The 13,555-nt window shown below is 42.9% G+C and overlaps 1 protein-coding gene across 2 annotated transcripts in view; it reads left to right on the forward strand.

The window, feature by feature from the left end:
• Positions 1 to 7,491, forward strand: part of FSIP1 (fibrous sheath interacting protein 1) — a 161,559-nt gene extending 154,068 nt beyond the window's left edge. Inside the window, exon 11 of one of the 2 annotated variants that reach the window (XM_054026976.1) lies at positions 5,552 to 7,491. In XM_054026976.1, coding sequence (XP_053882951.1) covers positions 5,552 to 5,586 — 35 coding nt within the window. In that variant the 3' untranslated portion in view covers positions 5,587 to 7,491. The remainder of the gene's footprint in view (positions 1 to 5,551) is intronic. The other variant, XM_054026972.1, reaches the window with a different exon arrangement.
• Positions 7,492 to 13,555: the final 6,064 nt, after the last annotated feature.

A 13,555-nucleotide genomic window follows, 5' to 3' on the forward strand; every position in this document is an offset into this window, starting at 1 on the left:
AAGATTTGGTCCATTATGCATGAGTTGACAAGTGTAGGGGACAATTTCCTGGTGCAAGTGCTGGAGGAACCAACTAGGGGCAAAGCTTTTCTTGACCTGCTGCTCACAAACAGGGAAGAACTAGTAGGGGAAGCAAAAGTGGATGGGAACCTGGGAGGCAGTGACCATGAGATGGTCGAGTTCAGGATCCTGACACAAGGAAGAAAGGAGAGCAGCAGAATACGGACCCTGGACTTCAGAAAAGCAGACTTTGACTCCCTCAGGGAACAGATGGGCAGGATCCCCTGGGAGAATAACATGAAGGGCAAAGGGGTCCAGGAGAGCTGGCTGTATTTTAAAGAATCCTTATTGAGGTTGCAGGAACAAACCATCCCGATGTGTAGAAAGAATAGTAAATATGGCAGGCGACCAGCTTGGCTAAACAGTGTAATCCTTGCTGATCTTAAACGCAAAAAAGAGGCTTATAAGGAGTGGAAGATTGGACAAATGACCAGGGAGGAGTATAAAAATATTGCTCAGGCGTGCAGGAGTGAAATCAGGAAGGCCAAATCACACTTGGAGTTGCAGTTAGCAAGAGATGTTAAGAGTAACAAGAAGGGTTTCTTCAGGTATGTTAGCAACAAGAAGAAAATCAAGGAAAGTGTGGGCCCCTTACTGAATGAGGGAGGCAACCTAGTGACCGAGGATGTGGAAAAAGCTAATGTACTCAATGATTTTTTTGCCTCTGTCTTCACGCACAAGGTCAGCTCCCAGATTGCTGCACTGGGCAGTACAGCATGGGGAGAAGGTGGCCAACCCTCTGTGGAGAAAGAAGTGGTTCGGGACTATTTAGAAAAACTGGACGTGCACAAGTCCATGGGGCCGGATGCGCTGCATCCGAGGGTGCTAAAGGAGTTGGCGGGTGAGATTGCAGAGCCATTAGCCATTATTTTTGAAAACTCATGGCGATCGGGGGAGGTCCCAGATGACTGGAAAAAGGCTAATGTAGTGCCCATCTTTAAAAAAGGGAAGAAGGAGGATCCGGGGAACTACAGGCCAGTCAGCCTCACCTCAGTCCCTGGAAAAATCATGGAGCAGGTCCTCAAGGAATCAATTATGAAACATTTAGAGGAGAGGAAAGTGATCAGGAACAGTCAGCATGGATTCACGAAGGGGAAGTCGTGCCTGACTAACCTAATTGCCTTCTATGATGAGATAACTGGCTCTGTGGATGAGGGGAAAGCAGTGGATGTGTTATTTCTTGACTTTAGCAAAGCTTTTGATACTGTCTCCCACAGTATTCTTGCCACCAAGTTAAAGAAGTATGGGCTGGATGAATGGACTGTAAGGTGGATAGAAAGCTGGCTAGATCGTCGGGCTCAACGGGTAGTGATCAATGGCTCCATGTCTAGTTGGCAGCCGGTTTCAAGTGGAGTGCCCCAAGGGTCGGTCCTGGGGCCGGTTTTGTTTAATATCTTTATTAATGATCTGGAGGATGGTGTGGACTGCACTCTCAGCAAGTTTGCAGATGACACTAAACTAGGAGGCGTGGTAGATACACTAGAGGGTAGGGATCGGATACAGAGGGACCTAGACAAATTAGAGGATTGGGCAGAAAAAAACCTGATGAGGTTCAACAAGGACAAGTGCAGAGTCCTGCACTTAGGACGGAAGAATCCCATGCACTGCTACAGACTAGGGACCGAATGGCTAGGTAGCAGTTCTGCTGAAAAGGACCTAGGGGTCACAGTGGACGAGAAGCTGGATATGAGTCAACAGTGTGCTCTTGTTGCCAAGAAGGCTAACGGCATTTTGGGCTGTATAAGTAGGGGCATTGCCAGCAGATCGAGGAACGTGATCGTTCCCCTTTATTCGACATTGGTGAGGCCTCATCTGGAATACTGTGTCCAGTTTTGGTCCCCACACTACAAGAAGGATGTGGAAAAATTGGAAAGAGTCCAGCGGAGGGCAACAAAAATGATTAGGGGTCTGGAGCACATGACTTATGAGGAGAGGCTGAGAGAACTGGGATTGTTTAGTCTCCAGAAGAGAAGAATGAGGGGGGATTTGATAGCAGCCTTCAACTACCTGAAGGGGGGTTCCAAAGAGGATGGAGCTCGGCTGTTCTCAGTGGTGGCAGATGACAGAACAAGGAGCAATGGTCTCAAGCTGCAGTGGGGGAGGTCCAGGTTGGATATCAGGAAAAACTATTTCACTAGGAGGGTGGTGAAACACTGGAATGCGTTACCTAGGGAGGTGGTGGAGTCTCCTTCCTTGGAGGTTTTTAAGGCCCGGCTTGACAAAGCCCTGGCTGGGATGATTTAGCTGGGAATTGGTCCTGCTTTGAGCAGGGGGTTGGACTAGATGACCTCTTGAGGTCCCTTCCAACTCTGATATTCTATGATTCTAGTTATCCATTGCCCTCTAAGATAGAAAAAATAGATTTATCATGACTCATTAATATTTTTGCACACACATATATAAATTTCAATGAAAAAATCCTAATATAGTTAGCAATGTACTATACTGCTAATGTAGTATGACTATAATTCCTAGTATTGTGGAAGTTTAGTATGTGGTAATTATGCTTTTCTAAAAGATAGGGTTTTTGTGGAAGATACTTATTCAAAAATCCTTGATAATGGTTTGGACTTAGACAATTTAGAAAGTTAGCAGTGTTTCTACTCTTTCCTACAAGGCCAGGAGAGCATGGGCATTGGCCTGTAGACCTTCTGGAAGAAGGTATGTGCACTGGCCTTTGGTATTTACATTTGTACCTCTCAAGCGTTTCTATTGAAGGCTGTATTTTTTGTCAGAGATAAAATTTCTCTTATAAGATCTAGTTTGGGATGTTCACTGAGACTTTCAGAGCTCAGGAGGCAAGAAAGTCTATTTTATCTTAGCATATTTGGGAAGGGAAAAGCTTATCCAAGTTCTTAAAAATTGTCTTTTTGAGCTTTTGCATCACATCTTTTTTCTTTAAATTATTTAAGAAAATACAGTCCTTTGGAGAATGGATGTACTCTAGAGCATTGACATATATTCCTGTAGATTCACTTTCTGAAGTAGATATTGTACAGTATCCCGCAAACAGAATGAAAAACTCAGAAGTTGTTCATATTTCTTCATCTCTATTTAAATATTTAGGGGTTCTTGTCTGTTTTTGACCTGTTCCTTAATATTTGCAGTGGACCTTCTTGTTTTGTCAGGCAAGTGAATCTTACATGCTAGGTATCTTATAGTATCAGCTCCCTTGAAGCAGGCAGAAATACAGACTGCAGCGATCCAGGACTTCTACAATATCTTACTGTGGTATTTTAGTGCTTACTGTGATATTTTAGAAGTACTCTGTGCTGAGGAATAATCAGTTACATCAATGTCAATTTATATCCCCCAAGAGTTAAGACATGGAGCAAGTTTTGATCTGTAGAATGCAAAGAAAATCTTAAACTATATCATAAATACTTGAGATCCTTCAATATCTGGAAGAAAACAGTAAAACAGAATGTCATCTCATAGAGAAATGTGTCTGATAAATTCTGCCCCCCGAGATGCAGGCACGAAGCTTGGAGTTACAGTTGATCAACCAAGAATTTGGCCTTTTGTTATAAGGTTGGTTTATTAATCCCTTTCAATTTAGAAGGCAATATAGACACACAGAGAAATTTTATTAAAATTTGGTAGTTTAAACTCCCTGCGGGAATTTGAGGTGTCATCCATTTATTTAGCTTTCAGATGGAAATGTTGAACCTTGTTTCACCTCACTGTCTCTCATGATCAAAAAAGTAAATGAAGATGTTTAACTTCAAGAGATGCCATAACTTCCCGCATCACTTAGTTCCCTAAAAAACACAATTTCATTGTAAGAAGAGTGAAGAATCCTAGCAAGATTTACACATTTAGTACTATTAAAAAGAGTCCAGTTAACAGACTTGCAGGTAATTATCAGATCTTAATACTCAAGCATCCATTGTCATTTATGGCACAAAATCGAGAATTTGTTATTGCACTTTTTCAGTGAGTGCATAGAGTGTTAGGTAAAGCAAGAAAACAGGCAACTAACCAGAACTGGCTGGATTTGACTTCTTTATGCATAGGGCCCCTGCTGCTAGAATTGATGAAAAAGAAGAATGTTGTCTTCAGGTCTGTAGGAAAGTTAAAGATTAACTAAATGGGCCAAATTCTGCTTTCTCATATGACTGTGTAAATTCTGAGTAACTGTCAGGAATCAGGGCCTGCAGCAGAGCTAGTCTCCAGGCAGCCTCATCCAGACATCCGGCCTGTAGCAGGCTGCCTGATTGGTCACGCCACCTGCAGGAGGCAGTAGGCTGGCTCTTAAACCAGCAGCAGCTTATTGGCTGCTCAGTGCTTATGCCCACAATTGTGTCTGTGTCTGTGTTACTTTGTTCCTGCTGCCTCTACCTTGCACTCAGCCTTTCCTCTGTCCTGTCCCTGCCTTGAATCCCTTCTTGCTTGCTACCCTTCTTGCTCCAGTTCCTGAGTTTGACCTTTGGCTCTGGTTTCTGACTACTGACTCCGGCTCTGATCTTGGTCCTTGATTCCTGATGCCTGCTCCCACCACTAGGCTAGACTGCCCTCATCCTGGTCAGCTGACAGTAATTCCATTAAAGTCAATGGTTTCAGGGAAATGGTGGTGTTCGGGAGGCGGAGTGTTTGCTAGGATCATGTGATGGAAAAAAAACCTGACTTTCTAAATAAATACACAGGTACCTTCACAACTGCATTAAAAAGAAAACACCTAACATTGATTACAGTCACATAATACCAGACTTATTTCTCTTTATATTATTAATCTTTTGCAGAGAGAGTGTACATCATTAAATAATGTAAGTTTTTTGTACCATAAATCTTCTAATAATTATTAAAATACATCTGTGACTAGCTATCTTGCTCAAACTCTTTATACTGATTATCTTCTGGATGCCTATTTCTTGAGATAGCTTTTCACCTGGAAAGAGCTGTCACTGGAGCTCTATTTTCTTCTTTGAAATTTCAGACCTCTATCTAGCTCATGAGCTTGAACATCTTCTATGGTGGTTTAAGTTAAGTAGTGGATAATGTTACACTTTCAAATAATTCAGAAATGTAAAGCTAGGTGTTTATTTCCAAAACAGTATGAGTTTTAATTTCAAGTACATTATAACATGGAGATCTATGATGCAAAATTACTTTCAGAGCTAAAAAAGCGCTTACATTAAGAGAACAGTGATTACAGTTATCATTGAAAGGTGAGTAAAGTCGCTACTTCCCCTCGAGAACTGGTAAAGGCAGATGGTCAAATACCCTTGGATGCACATGTGATGCCCATTGGGATAAACAGAAGCCGAACTTATCCACAGATGCAGGCATGTACATCAAAAGTTGATATTTCTCAATTTTGAGAGTCCAATCAGTAGATGTGCATGAGTGACTGCTCTTATTCCCAGCTTTCTTTGGCCTTATTAGTGTTCAGGAAGATTGTGTATCACAATCAGTTACTACTTTTTTCATTTATACTTGTGAATATTATTGGCCTTCAAGAAATTCATGTATGATTTCTTCTTTTGTGCAGATGATTTGAAGATTGAAGATGTGGCAGCAGAGTAATATACATACTCCAACTTACAGTCATTTTTATAAAACATTGGTAAACTACACTTCAGTGTTTTTCATTAGTACACGATCATTTCAGACTTTGAATACAGTGCAATCGTCATGCATATATACACTGCGTACCATAATTATTACTGTGAAATAGTTTCTTCTTACAGAGAAAGTTATTATTGTCATGCATTGCAGTTTGAGTTCTAAAGGAAAAATATTCCACTTGAGTTTCTGGTGAATATTTTACATAATTACATATTTTACATATTGTTCAGTGTTTTACCAGCAATGTACGTTTTTTCAACATACAGTAGTAGATATAATCACAAAGTTGTATTGAATTCAGTAAAATTGAGTATGAACTTTGTAAAAATATGACATGTCAATTCTAATAATCTATTTTTTCTTTTTTTGCATACACTTTACTGTTTTGAAGAAAAATGGCTAAAATCTGACTGCATCTGTTCCTGTCTGCAGTGGAGTTGTTTGTGATACAGACTGGATTCTGTAAAGTGGTGAGCACTCTGTCCCTGAGTCAACAAAGTGCATAATCATTTGCTTATTTTTAAATGAACAATAATTGACATCAACAGGACTACTCCTATGCATATAGTTAAGTATGTGCATAAGTACTTTGCTAGAGTGCTCATCACTTTGCAGGATTAAGCAATAGGTGAAGATAAGAATTTAATCATGTGGCAAGTAGCCTTAGGTTCTAGCTGAAGTACAGTGGTTTCCCCAAGAATTGAAATTAGGGGGGGGGTGTTTGAATTTACGGGGGGTCGATGTCAGGGCTGATGAGGGGTGAGACTGTGAGGTTGAAGGTGGGCTATATGGCATCATAGTAAAAACTGAAAAATGTTTCATGACCATTTTATTAGATTTAACTCATGTTTTTAAATCATCACACAAATTAAAGTTAGCTACTCAAGCCTTCTATGAAGCACTACGTCTACATCCTTCTTGGTTTCTTGTTATAATTTTGCACAACTCTGTTAATGAACTTCTTGAATGCAATGCGTTCATCTTTGGTGGCTTCTCTTGTGTCCGGTACTTCCATTCCTTCAATTGATATGCTCATTAGTTCATTCACATGATCAGGCAGAAGGCGACTTCTTTCAGAACACAAAATTCTATTCAATGATGAAAAAGAACGCTCAACTGTAGCTGTTGTGACTGCGAGTAGCAAGAGATGAATTCCTACTTCTTTCATCCCAGGAAACAGATCACAAAGATTGGGTTGAGCCACTAGTGATGATAAAAAAGTTGAAGTCAAATCATTCATTCGTCGTATGATATTCCACTCTGTGTTCAAATTCTCTATTCTGTCCTGATCACATGGCAGCCTCACTCCACTCAACGGTTGGTGTTTTATAGGACAGGCATCTGTAAACGCTACATAGAGGTTGAGTAGAATCTAGAAGTCACTGTTGTAGATTTTTAAGAATCAAGTCTGCCGCCTTTTCACGTAGTTTGTCAGCATTGGCTTTGCTGATCAGTTTGACAAACCAAGCTCCTCCACTTTTACCAATTATAGCATTGGGAAGCTTTCCTTCTTCGTAAGCTTTTTTGCAAGAGGTGCACCAGTAGCCATCTTTTGTAACTTCAGTAAATGGGAACACTTTGACCGACAAACATCGGAAACTGTCTTTAGGTTTTGGAGACACTATTTCTTCAGTAGGTAGCTGTATTTGTGCTTCAGGCTGGTCAGATGTAGATATACCACTTAAACCTTCAGATAACATGTTGATATATTCTTGGTTCTTGATGTGTTCTTCACCTTGGTTAGTTTGTGAGGCCTCTGAGTGCAAAAATTGTTGTATTGTTTTCTGTCTATTCATTTTCACTTTGACCTGCAGCATATAAAAGAGATATGAATAAAGTAAATGTTTTGTTCGGATAATGTAAATTTAACATAAGGATAATGCAAGTTACACCAAAACACATAACAGGTCTAGATTTCTAAAAAAATATTAATTTAAAAAAAATGTATTTAATTTAAATTGACTTTTGAAAAGTAAGCCATCATGGGATAAGAGGGAAGTCCTCTCATGGATCAGTAACTGGTTAAAAGATGGGAAACAAAGGGTAGGAATAAATTATCAGTTTTCAGAATGGAGAGAGATAAATGGTGGTATCCCTGAGGGGTCGGTATTGGGACCAGAACTGTTCAACATATTCATAAATGAGCTGGAAAAATGGGTAAACAGTGAGGCGGCAAAATTTGCAGGCGATACAAAACTATTCAAGATAGTTAAGTCCCAGGCAGACTGCGAAGAGTTACAAAGGGATCTCACAAAAATGGGTGACTGGGCAACAAAATGGCAGATGAAATTCAATGTTGATAAATGCAAAGTAATGCATTCCTCCACTTGCTCACTGTTCGCTCTGGCCACTGCTGTTTGTTTTGCCTCCGTTCACTCCACCACTCAGGCCTTGGCTACACTTGCAGATGTACAGCGCTGTGAGTTAAACTTAACTTCGTGCAGCTGAGTAGGGAAAGCGCTGCAGTCTGTCCAAACTGACAGCTGCCCAGCACACTGTCGTGGCCACATTTGCGGCAATTGCAGCGCTATTGGGAGCGGTGCATTATGGGCAGCTATCCCACAGAGCACCTTTTCCCATTCTGGTGCCGTGGGTTGTGGGAAGGGGGCGTTGGTGCGGGGTATTCTGGGTTCCGTCCCAACGCCCCATGATGCATCGCCACTTTCATGGGACTGTGTGAGCAACTCGCCCGCACCCTGCGGCGCAAGGACACGAGATTGAGAGCTGCCCTGCCAGTGGAGAAGCAGGTGGTTATTGCAGTCTGGAAGCTGGCAACTCCAGACAGCTACCGGTCGGTCGCAAATCTGTTTGGAGTGGGAAAGTCGACCGTTGGAATTATGTTGATGCAAGTTTGAGCCTATCAGTGCTTTGCTGCCAGTACGCGGTGCTTTGCCGCTGGTGCGCTGCGTTTTCCTGGCAGATCCTGCTTTCTCTGTCCCTCCAGTTCTGTGCTTTCTCATTCTCTTTAATAGATTGCCGCATCACTTCTTGCAGCATGTCTTCTTTGCTTTTTCGCGGTCTCTTCCTGAGTCTTTGCAGTCTCTGAGCAGGCAATAAGAGGGATGGCTGAGGTCTCAAGGTTGATGCTGCTGTATAGGCAAAATGCAACATTTAACAGAGGCAGCATTGTTTATACCAGACAGAGTAATGATTCCCCCCGCACTTAAGGAGTAGAAAACACACAGGGTCTACACAATAGCATAATTTTCCCGTCTGAAACAGAGCGCACACATCCCACGGAAGCCTCAAAATGGTGAGTAAGGGGGACTGATTGTTTCAGGGCTGCACTGTCCTCTGGGTTTCTGTGCCTTGGGGAGAGCCAACAGCTTCAGGGGACACCTACACTGAACACTGTCCCAACATTTTCCACAGGAGTTCGTCCTGGACGATATCTCGCTGCTGAGGGTGACCTGGGAAGCAAGGGAGGGTCTTCTACTGCAATGCAGCTTCTGCCCTGGGCCATATGCAGCTTGCCTGGGTGCAGCAATGGTCCCCCAGCCCCTCGCGGCACAGTGGTGCGGACACATTAGCCTGGCTGGGACAAGGACCATGGTGGCTCTCCCGATAAACCTGCGCAAGCGCATTGCACACATTCTGGATGAGACATTCGAGGAGATTACCGAGGCCGATTACCGCAATGTGATAAACCACATCAATGCACTATTCCGCATCAAGTCATGCATGCCTAACCCTCCTCGCCCAAAGAGCCCGCACCGAAAAAATTCCATCCTGAAAAAAAAAAAACGCTTACCAGGAACCTGTTCTTCTGTTTGTCCTCCACCAAGTACTGGCCGCTGCCACTGGCTACCTTCCTCCTGGCTCGAGAAGAGCTCCTGGCTGCATGGCTTCAGGGATTCCAGGGTGTCTCCATCTGGTCCACCACCATCACTCCCGTTTTCCTTCTCCTCCTCTTCCTCCTTCCCCCCCCCACACTGGCTCTGAAGTGTCCATGGTGGTGCTCGGAGTGGAGGTGGGGTTAACCCCAAGTATCGCATCCAGCTCTTTGTAGAATCGGCAGGTCGCGGGGGGAGTACCCGAGCGGCCGTTTGCGTCGCAGGCTTTGTGGTAGGCACTCTGCAGCTCCTTCACTTTAATCCTGCACTGCAGGGCGTCCTGGTCATGGCCCCTTTCCATCATGTCCTTTGATACCTTCCCGAAGGTATCGTAATTCCTATGGCTGGAGCACAGCTGGGACTGGACAGCTTCCTCCCCCCAAACACTGATGAGGTCCAGTAATTCGCCATTGCTCCATGCTGGGGCTCGCTTGGCACGTGGAGGCATGGTCACCTGGAAAGATTCTTTGATAGCACTCCACGCCATGCTGGGCTGAGCAAACAGGAAGGGGATTTTTAAAATTCCCGAGGAATGTAAAGGGTCGGTCACATGGTTGGTTACCTGAGGCCAGGGCAGTAGAGTTTGAACTGATGACCAGAGTGGCTAGAACAGGCATTGTGGGATACTGCCGAATAATTCTGGAGGCCATTCACATAGGGTGACCAGACAGCAAGTCTGAAAAATCAGGACGGGGGTGGGGGATAATAGGAGCCTATATAAGAAAAAGTCCCAAATATCGGGATTGTCCCTATAAAACCGGGACATCTCGTCACCCTACATTCACAGCGCATTGGGCGGCCACACTGGCGCTGCAGCAGCAGCAGCGCAATACTCGCTATTCCTCTCGGGGAGGTGGAGTACATGCAACGCTGCAACCACGGAGATACAGTGCTGCAAATGCCTTGTCAGTGTGGACGGGGAGTGAGTTACAGCGCTGGGGGCGGCTTTACAGCGCTGTAATTCGCAAGTGTAGCCAAGGCCTCAATTGCCAATGGCCCTGCGCAGTCACCTTCTGCTGCCACCTGCCATTGTGACCTCTGCAAGTTGGTCTTTTGAGGTTCCACCCAGCTCTCAGTGATTTCAGCTGAGCTCTCAGTGGGGGAACCTCGCTGCTAGTGCAGTCTGGGCCGTCTCTTCCACAGAAACACTGTCCCCACAGGAGGACTAAGCACTTAGACCTGATTATCAGTGATTTCAGCTGTAGCGGTCACTTAACAAAACAAAAGACGATCTATGGAGCCTAATCAGCTCTGTCTTTAAACAGTGGAGAGGAGAGGTCCCCCACCCTCTCTTTTGATGCCCTCAATCAGCACAGGCTAAGTACGGTTCCACTGCCCTTTACTCATACAATAAGAACAACAACATTTCATTCGCTCCCCTCCCCCCGCATTCAAGTGATTTGTAACCCAACCCCAGCCAAAATCTATCACTTGGGCAACACAGCTCTGTTTGCTGGATACCTAGGTAGATTAGGTGTGAATGTAAATACCATCTGGTCCTGAAGCCTTTCTCCCCAGCCCCAGTTCATCACTAGCTGTCAGGGAGAGCTCATTTAGACTTTACTTACAAATCATCATTTTAAATTATTAGGTTGGCCAACATCACTGAACTGAATGCACTGACATTGTCATAAAAAACAACAGCTGTATAAGGAAGCTAGTCTATGTTCATACTTTTCAAATCTACACATATTTTATCATACACTGTATATGCTTTTAAAGTGTGTATTAATGTTTCGATTTCAATTCAAATTTCCAAACAGTCACTAAATTGGCATGTAACTAGTTCACAAAACTGGGAGTGGGGGGGGGGGAGGGTGTTGGGGAAATTCAGGTGGGGTGTAGGGAAATCACTGTTGAGGTACATAACTAATTTGCACAGAGAGTCAGTCTCTGTAGTCCTTTCTTAGGATCTGCTTCTCAGTTGCACTAAAGCTCCTTTACACCCATTTAACAGTATAGAGAAGCCTAATAGTGTAACTGAAAGTCAGATCCACAGTCCTTAATGGGAGTTTTGTCTGAACAAGAACTGAAGACGGAATTTAGAAGTTGGACATAACAGAAGGTATGCAGGACCTGGAATGATAATATCGGAATCTGAAACCTTCTGGTAATGCCTAGCAGTAGGGTGGAAAACAGCAGCTGTTTTATGTTTGAGATAACAGTATTAAAAATTTACTTTGTCCACACTCCCTCCCTCGCTACTCTGTCCCTTGAATTTTTGCTTTCTTAAAGAGGCAATATTCTTTTCATCTTGTACACTATTATGTGAGAATAAAAGAACTTTTTAAAGTGATTTTTTTAAAGATTCTGAAAAAAACCACAAATGGTTGTTACTAAACTGACTCCAGAGACAGATTTGCTGGAGCTTCCCCAACTTGCCTTGGACTAATAATCTACCTCAGCAGTGCAAGATCAACCTCCACTGAATACATAATCCTCATCACTTGATGAAGCTCTTGTACTGGAAGCTTCCTCTCTGGTACTGGATGACTACAAAATCTACAAAGAGCTCCTGAAAAAGATAGCTGTATCTCCTGATATTCAGATGGAGGTTTTGGAGGAGATTTCTCACAAACATATAGACATTTTGCACTTGGCTATTGCAGGGAAGGTATCCCTTCTTATCAATGAGGTGATAATACAACCCATCAGGTCACTGTGGCAACCCCCCACATCTGTTCCACCAATGGCTAAGTGCATGGAGCACAAATACCAGGTGGCATCCCAGAGGTTTAAGCAATTTTATTCACACCCTGCACTGGGCTCAGTGGTAGTGGCCATGGTGAACAAAAGGAACTGTAAAAAGTTGTCTTTGATTTTTGTGAGCCGCCATTTTTGGATGCTGAATTTCAGACATTGTAGGCCTAATCTTGTGAGGTGCTAGGCAATCAAAACTCCAGCTCTCATCACTGGAATATGTGAGTTCTCAACACCTGTAAAAATCTAGCCCAAAGTATCTCAAGGTGGACACCCAAACTCAGAGGCCACTTTGGAAAATACTAACCCAAATGTTTGTATGACTTTGGTATCACACACTCTAAATCACAGCTAGTTTTCTTCAGCATGACCACGTTTCTTGCCTTTCATTATGTGTGTGGCTTGGTAATTGAAACATAAAATTGAGGCCTCCTTTAAATTCTTTTATTTTAGGTAAAACCACAGGAAATGAAAACATTTGGAAAATATGTTAACTTTTGGTTTCAAAACGACACTCATAATAACAGAGACAAAATTTGGTAACCACAAAATATCATTCGCTGAAGCACCATGGATGAAATGCAAAAAGACAGGTTGGGTGCAAAAGAATAGTGTTTTTTCCCTAGTTTTTCCAATGCCTCTCAGTCGTGACCTGCAATAACCCCTGCTTTTGGACCATTCTTGTGCAGTCTGCCAGCTAGGCTGAAATATAAGAGATTGTTAGTCTGTGTGGTGATGCAACACTGGAGGTTAAGACCTTTAGATATGTTTACATTTGTGACCTGAATCAGGATTTGGTAACGGGTCTGTCAAACTAAAAGGCATCATTTCAACTCATAGAATTATTTGCAACAAAATAGGATTTAACAAGTGTTTTTAGGCTTTCTCAGCTCTTTGCTTATACACCTCTACCCCGATATAACGCGACCCGATATAACACGAATTTGGATATAACGTGGTAAAGCAGCGCTCTGAGGGGGGGGGGGGGGGGGGCTGTGCACTCCGGCAGATCAAAGCAAGTTCGATATAACACGGTTTCACCTATAAAGCGGTAAGATTTTTTTGGCTCCCAAGGACAGGTGTACTCTCACACAGCCAAGCAAAGGATATTTACACTTAGTTATCCCAGAAGCTTTACCAGACCTTTTCTGTTTTGAGACTGTTGATTTTTGCTGTGCAAAGAAAAAGTTTGACTATGTTCAACTTTGTACTGCTTTATGTTTCTTGTCATATTTCCCAGTATGAGTCTTTCAGCAGGTTGCAAATAATTCTGTTCCAAAAATGTAAGGTTTTTATTAAAAGAAAAGTACCCAATTTACCAAGTAACCTGATTGTTCACAAAAAGTATTTTATGTCAACACTTCATCATCTGATAACAGAAGATTTTTGCGCAA

The sequence above is a fragment of the Malaclemys terrapin genome, chromosome 4 (assembly GCF_027887155.1).
Source record: "Malaclemys terrapin pileata isolate rMalTer1 chromosome 4, rMalTer1.hap1, whole genome shotgun sequence".
NCBI classification, from domain to species: Eukaryota; Metazoa; Chordata; order Testudines; family Emydidae; genus Malaclemys; species Malaclemys terrapin.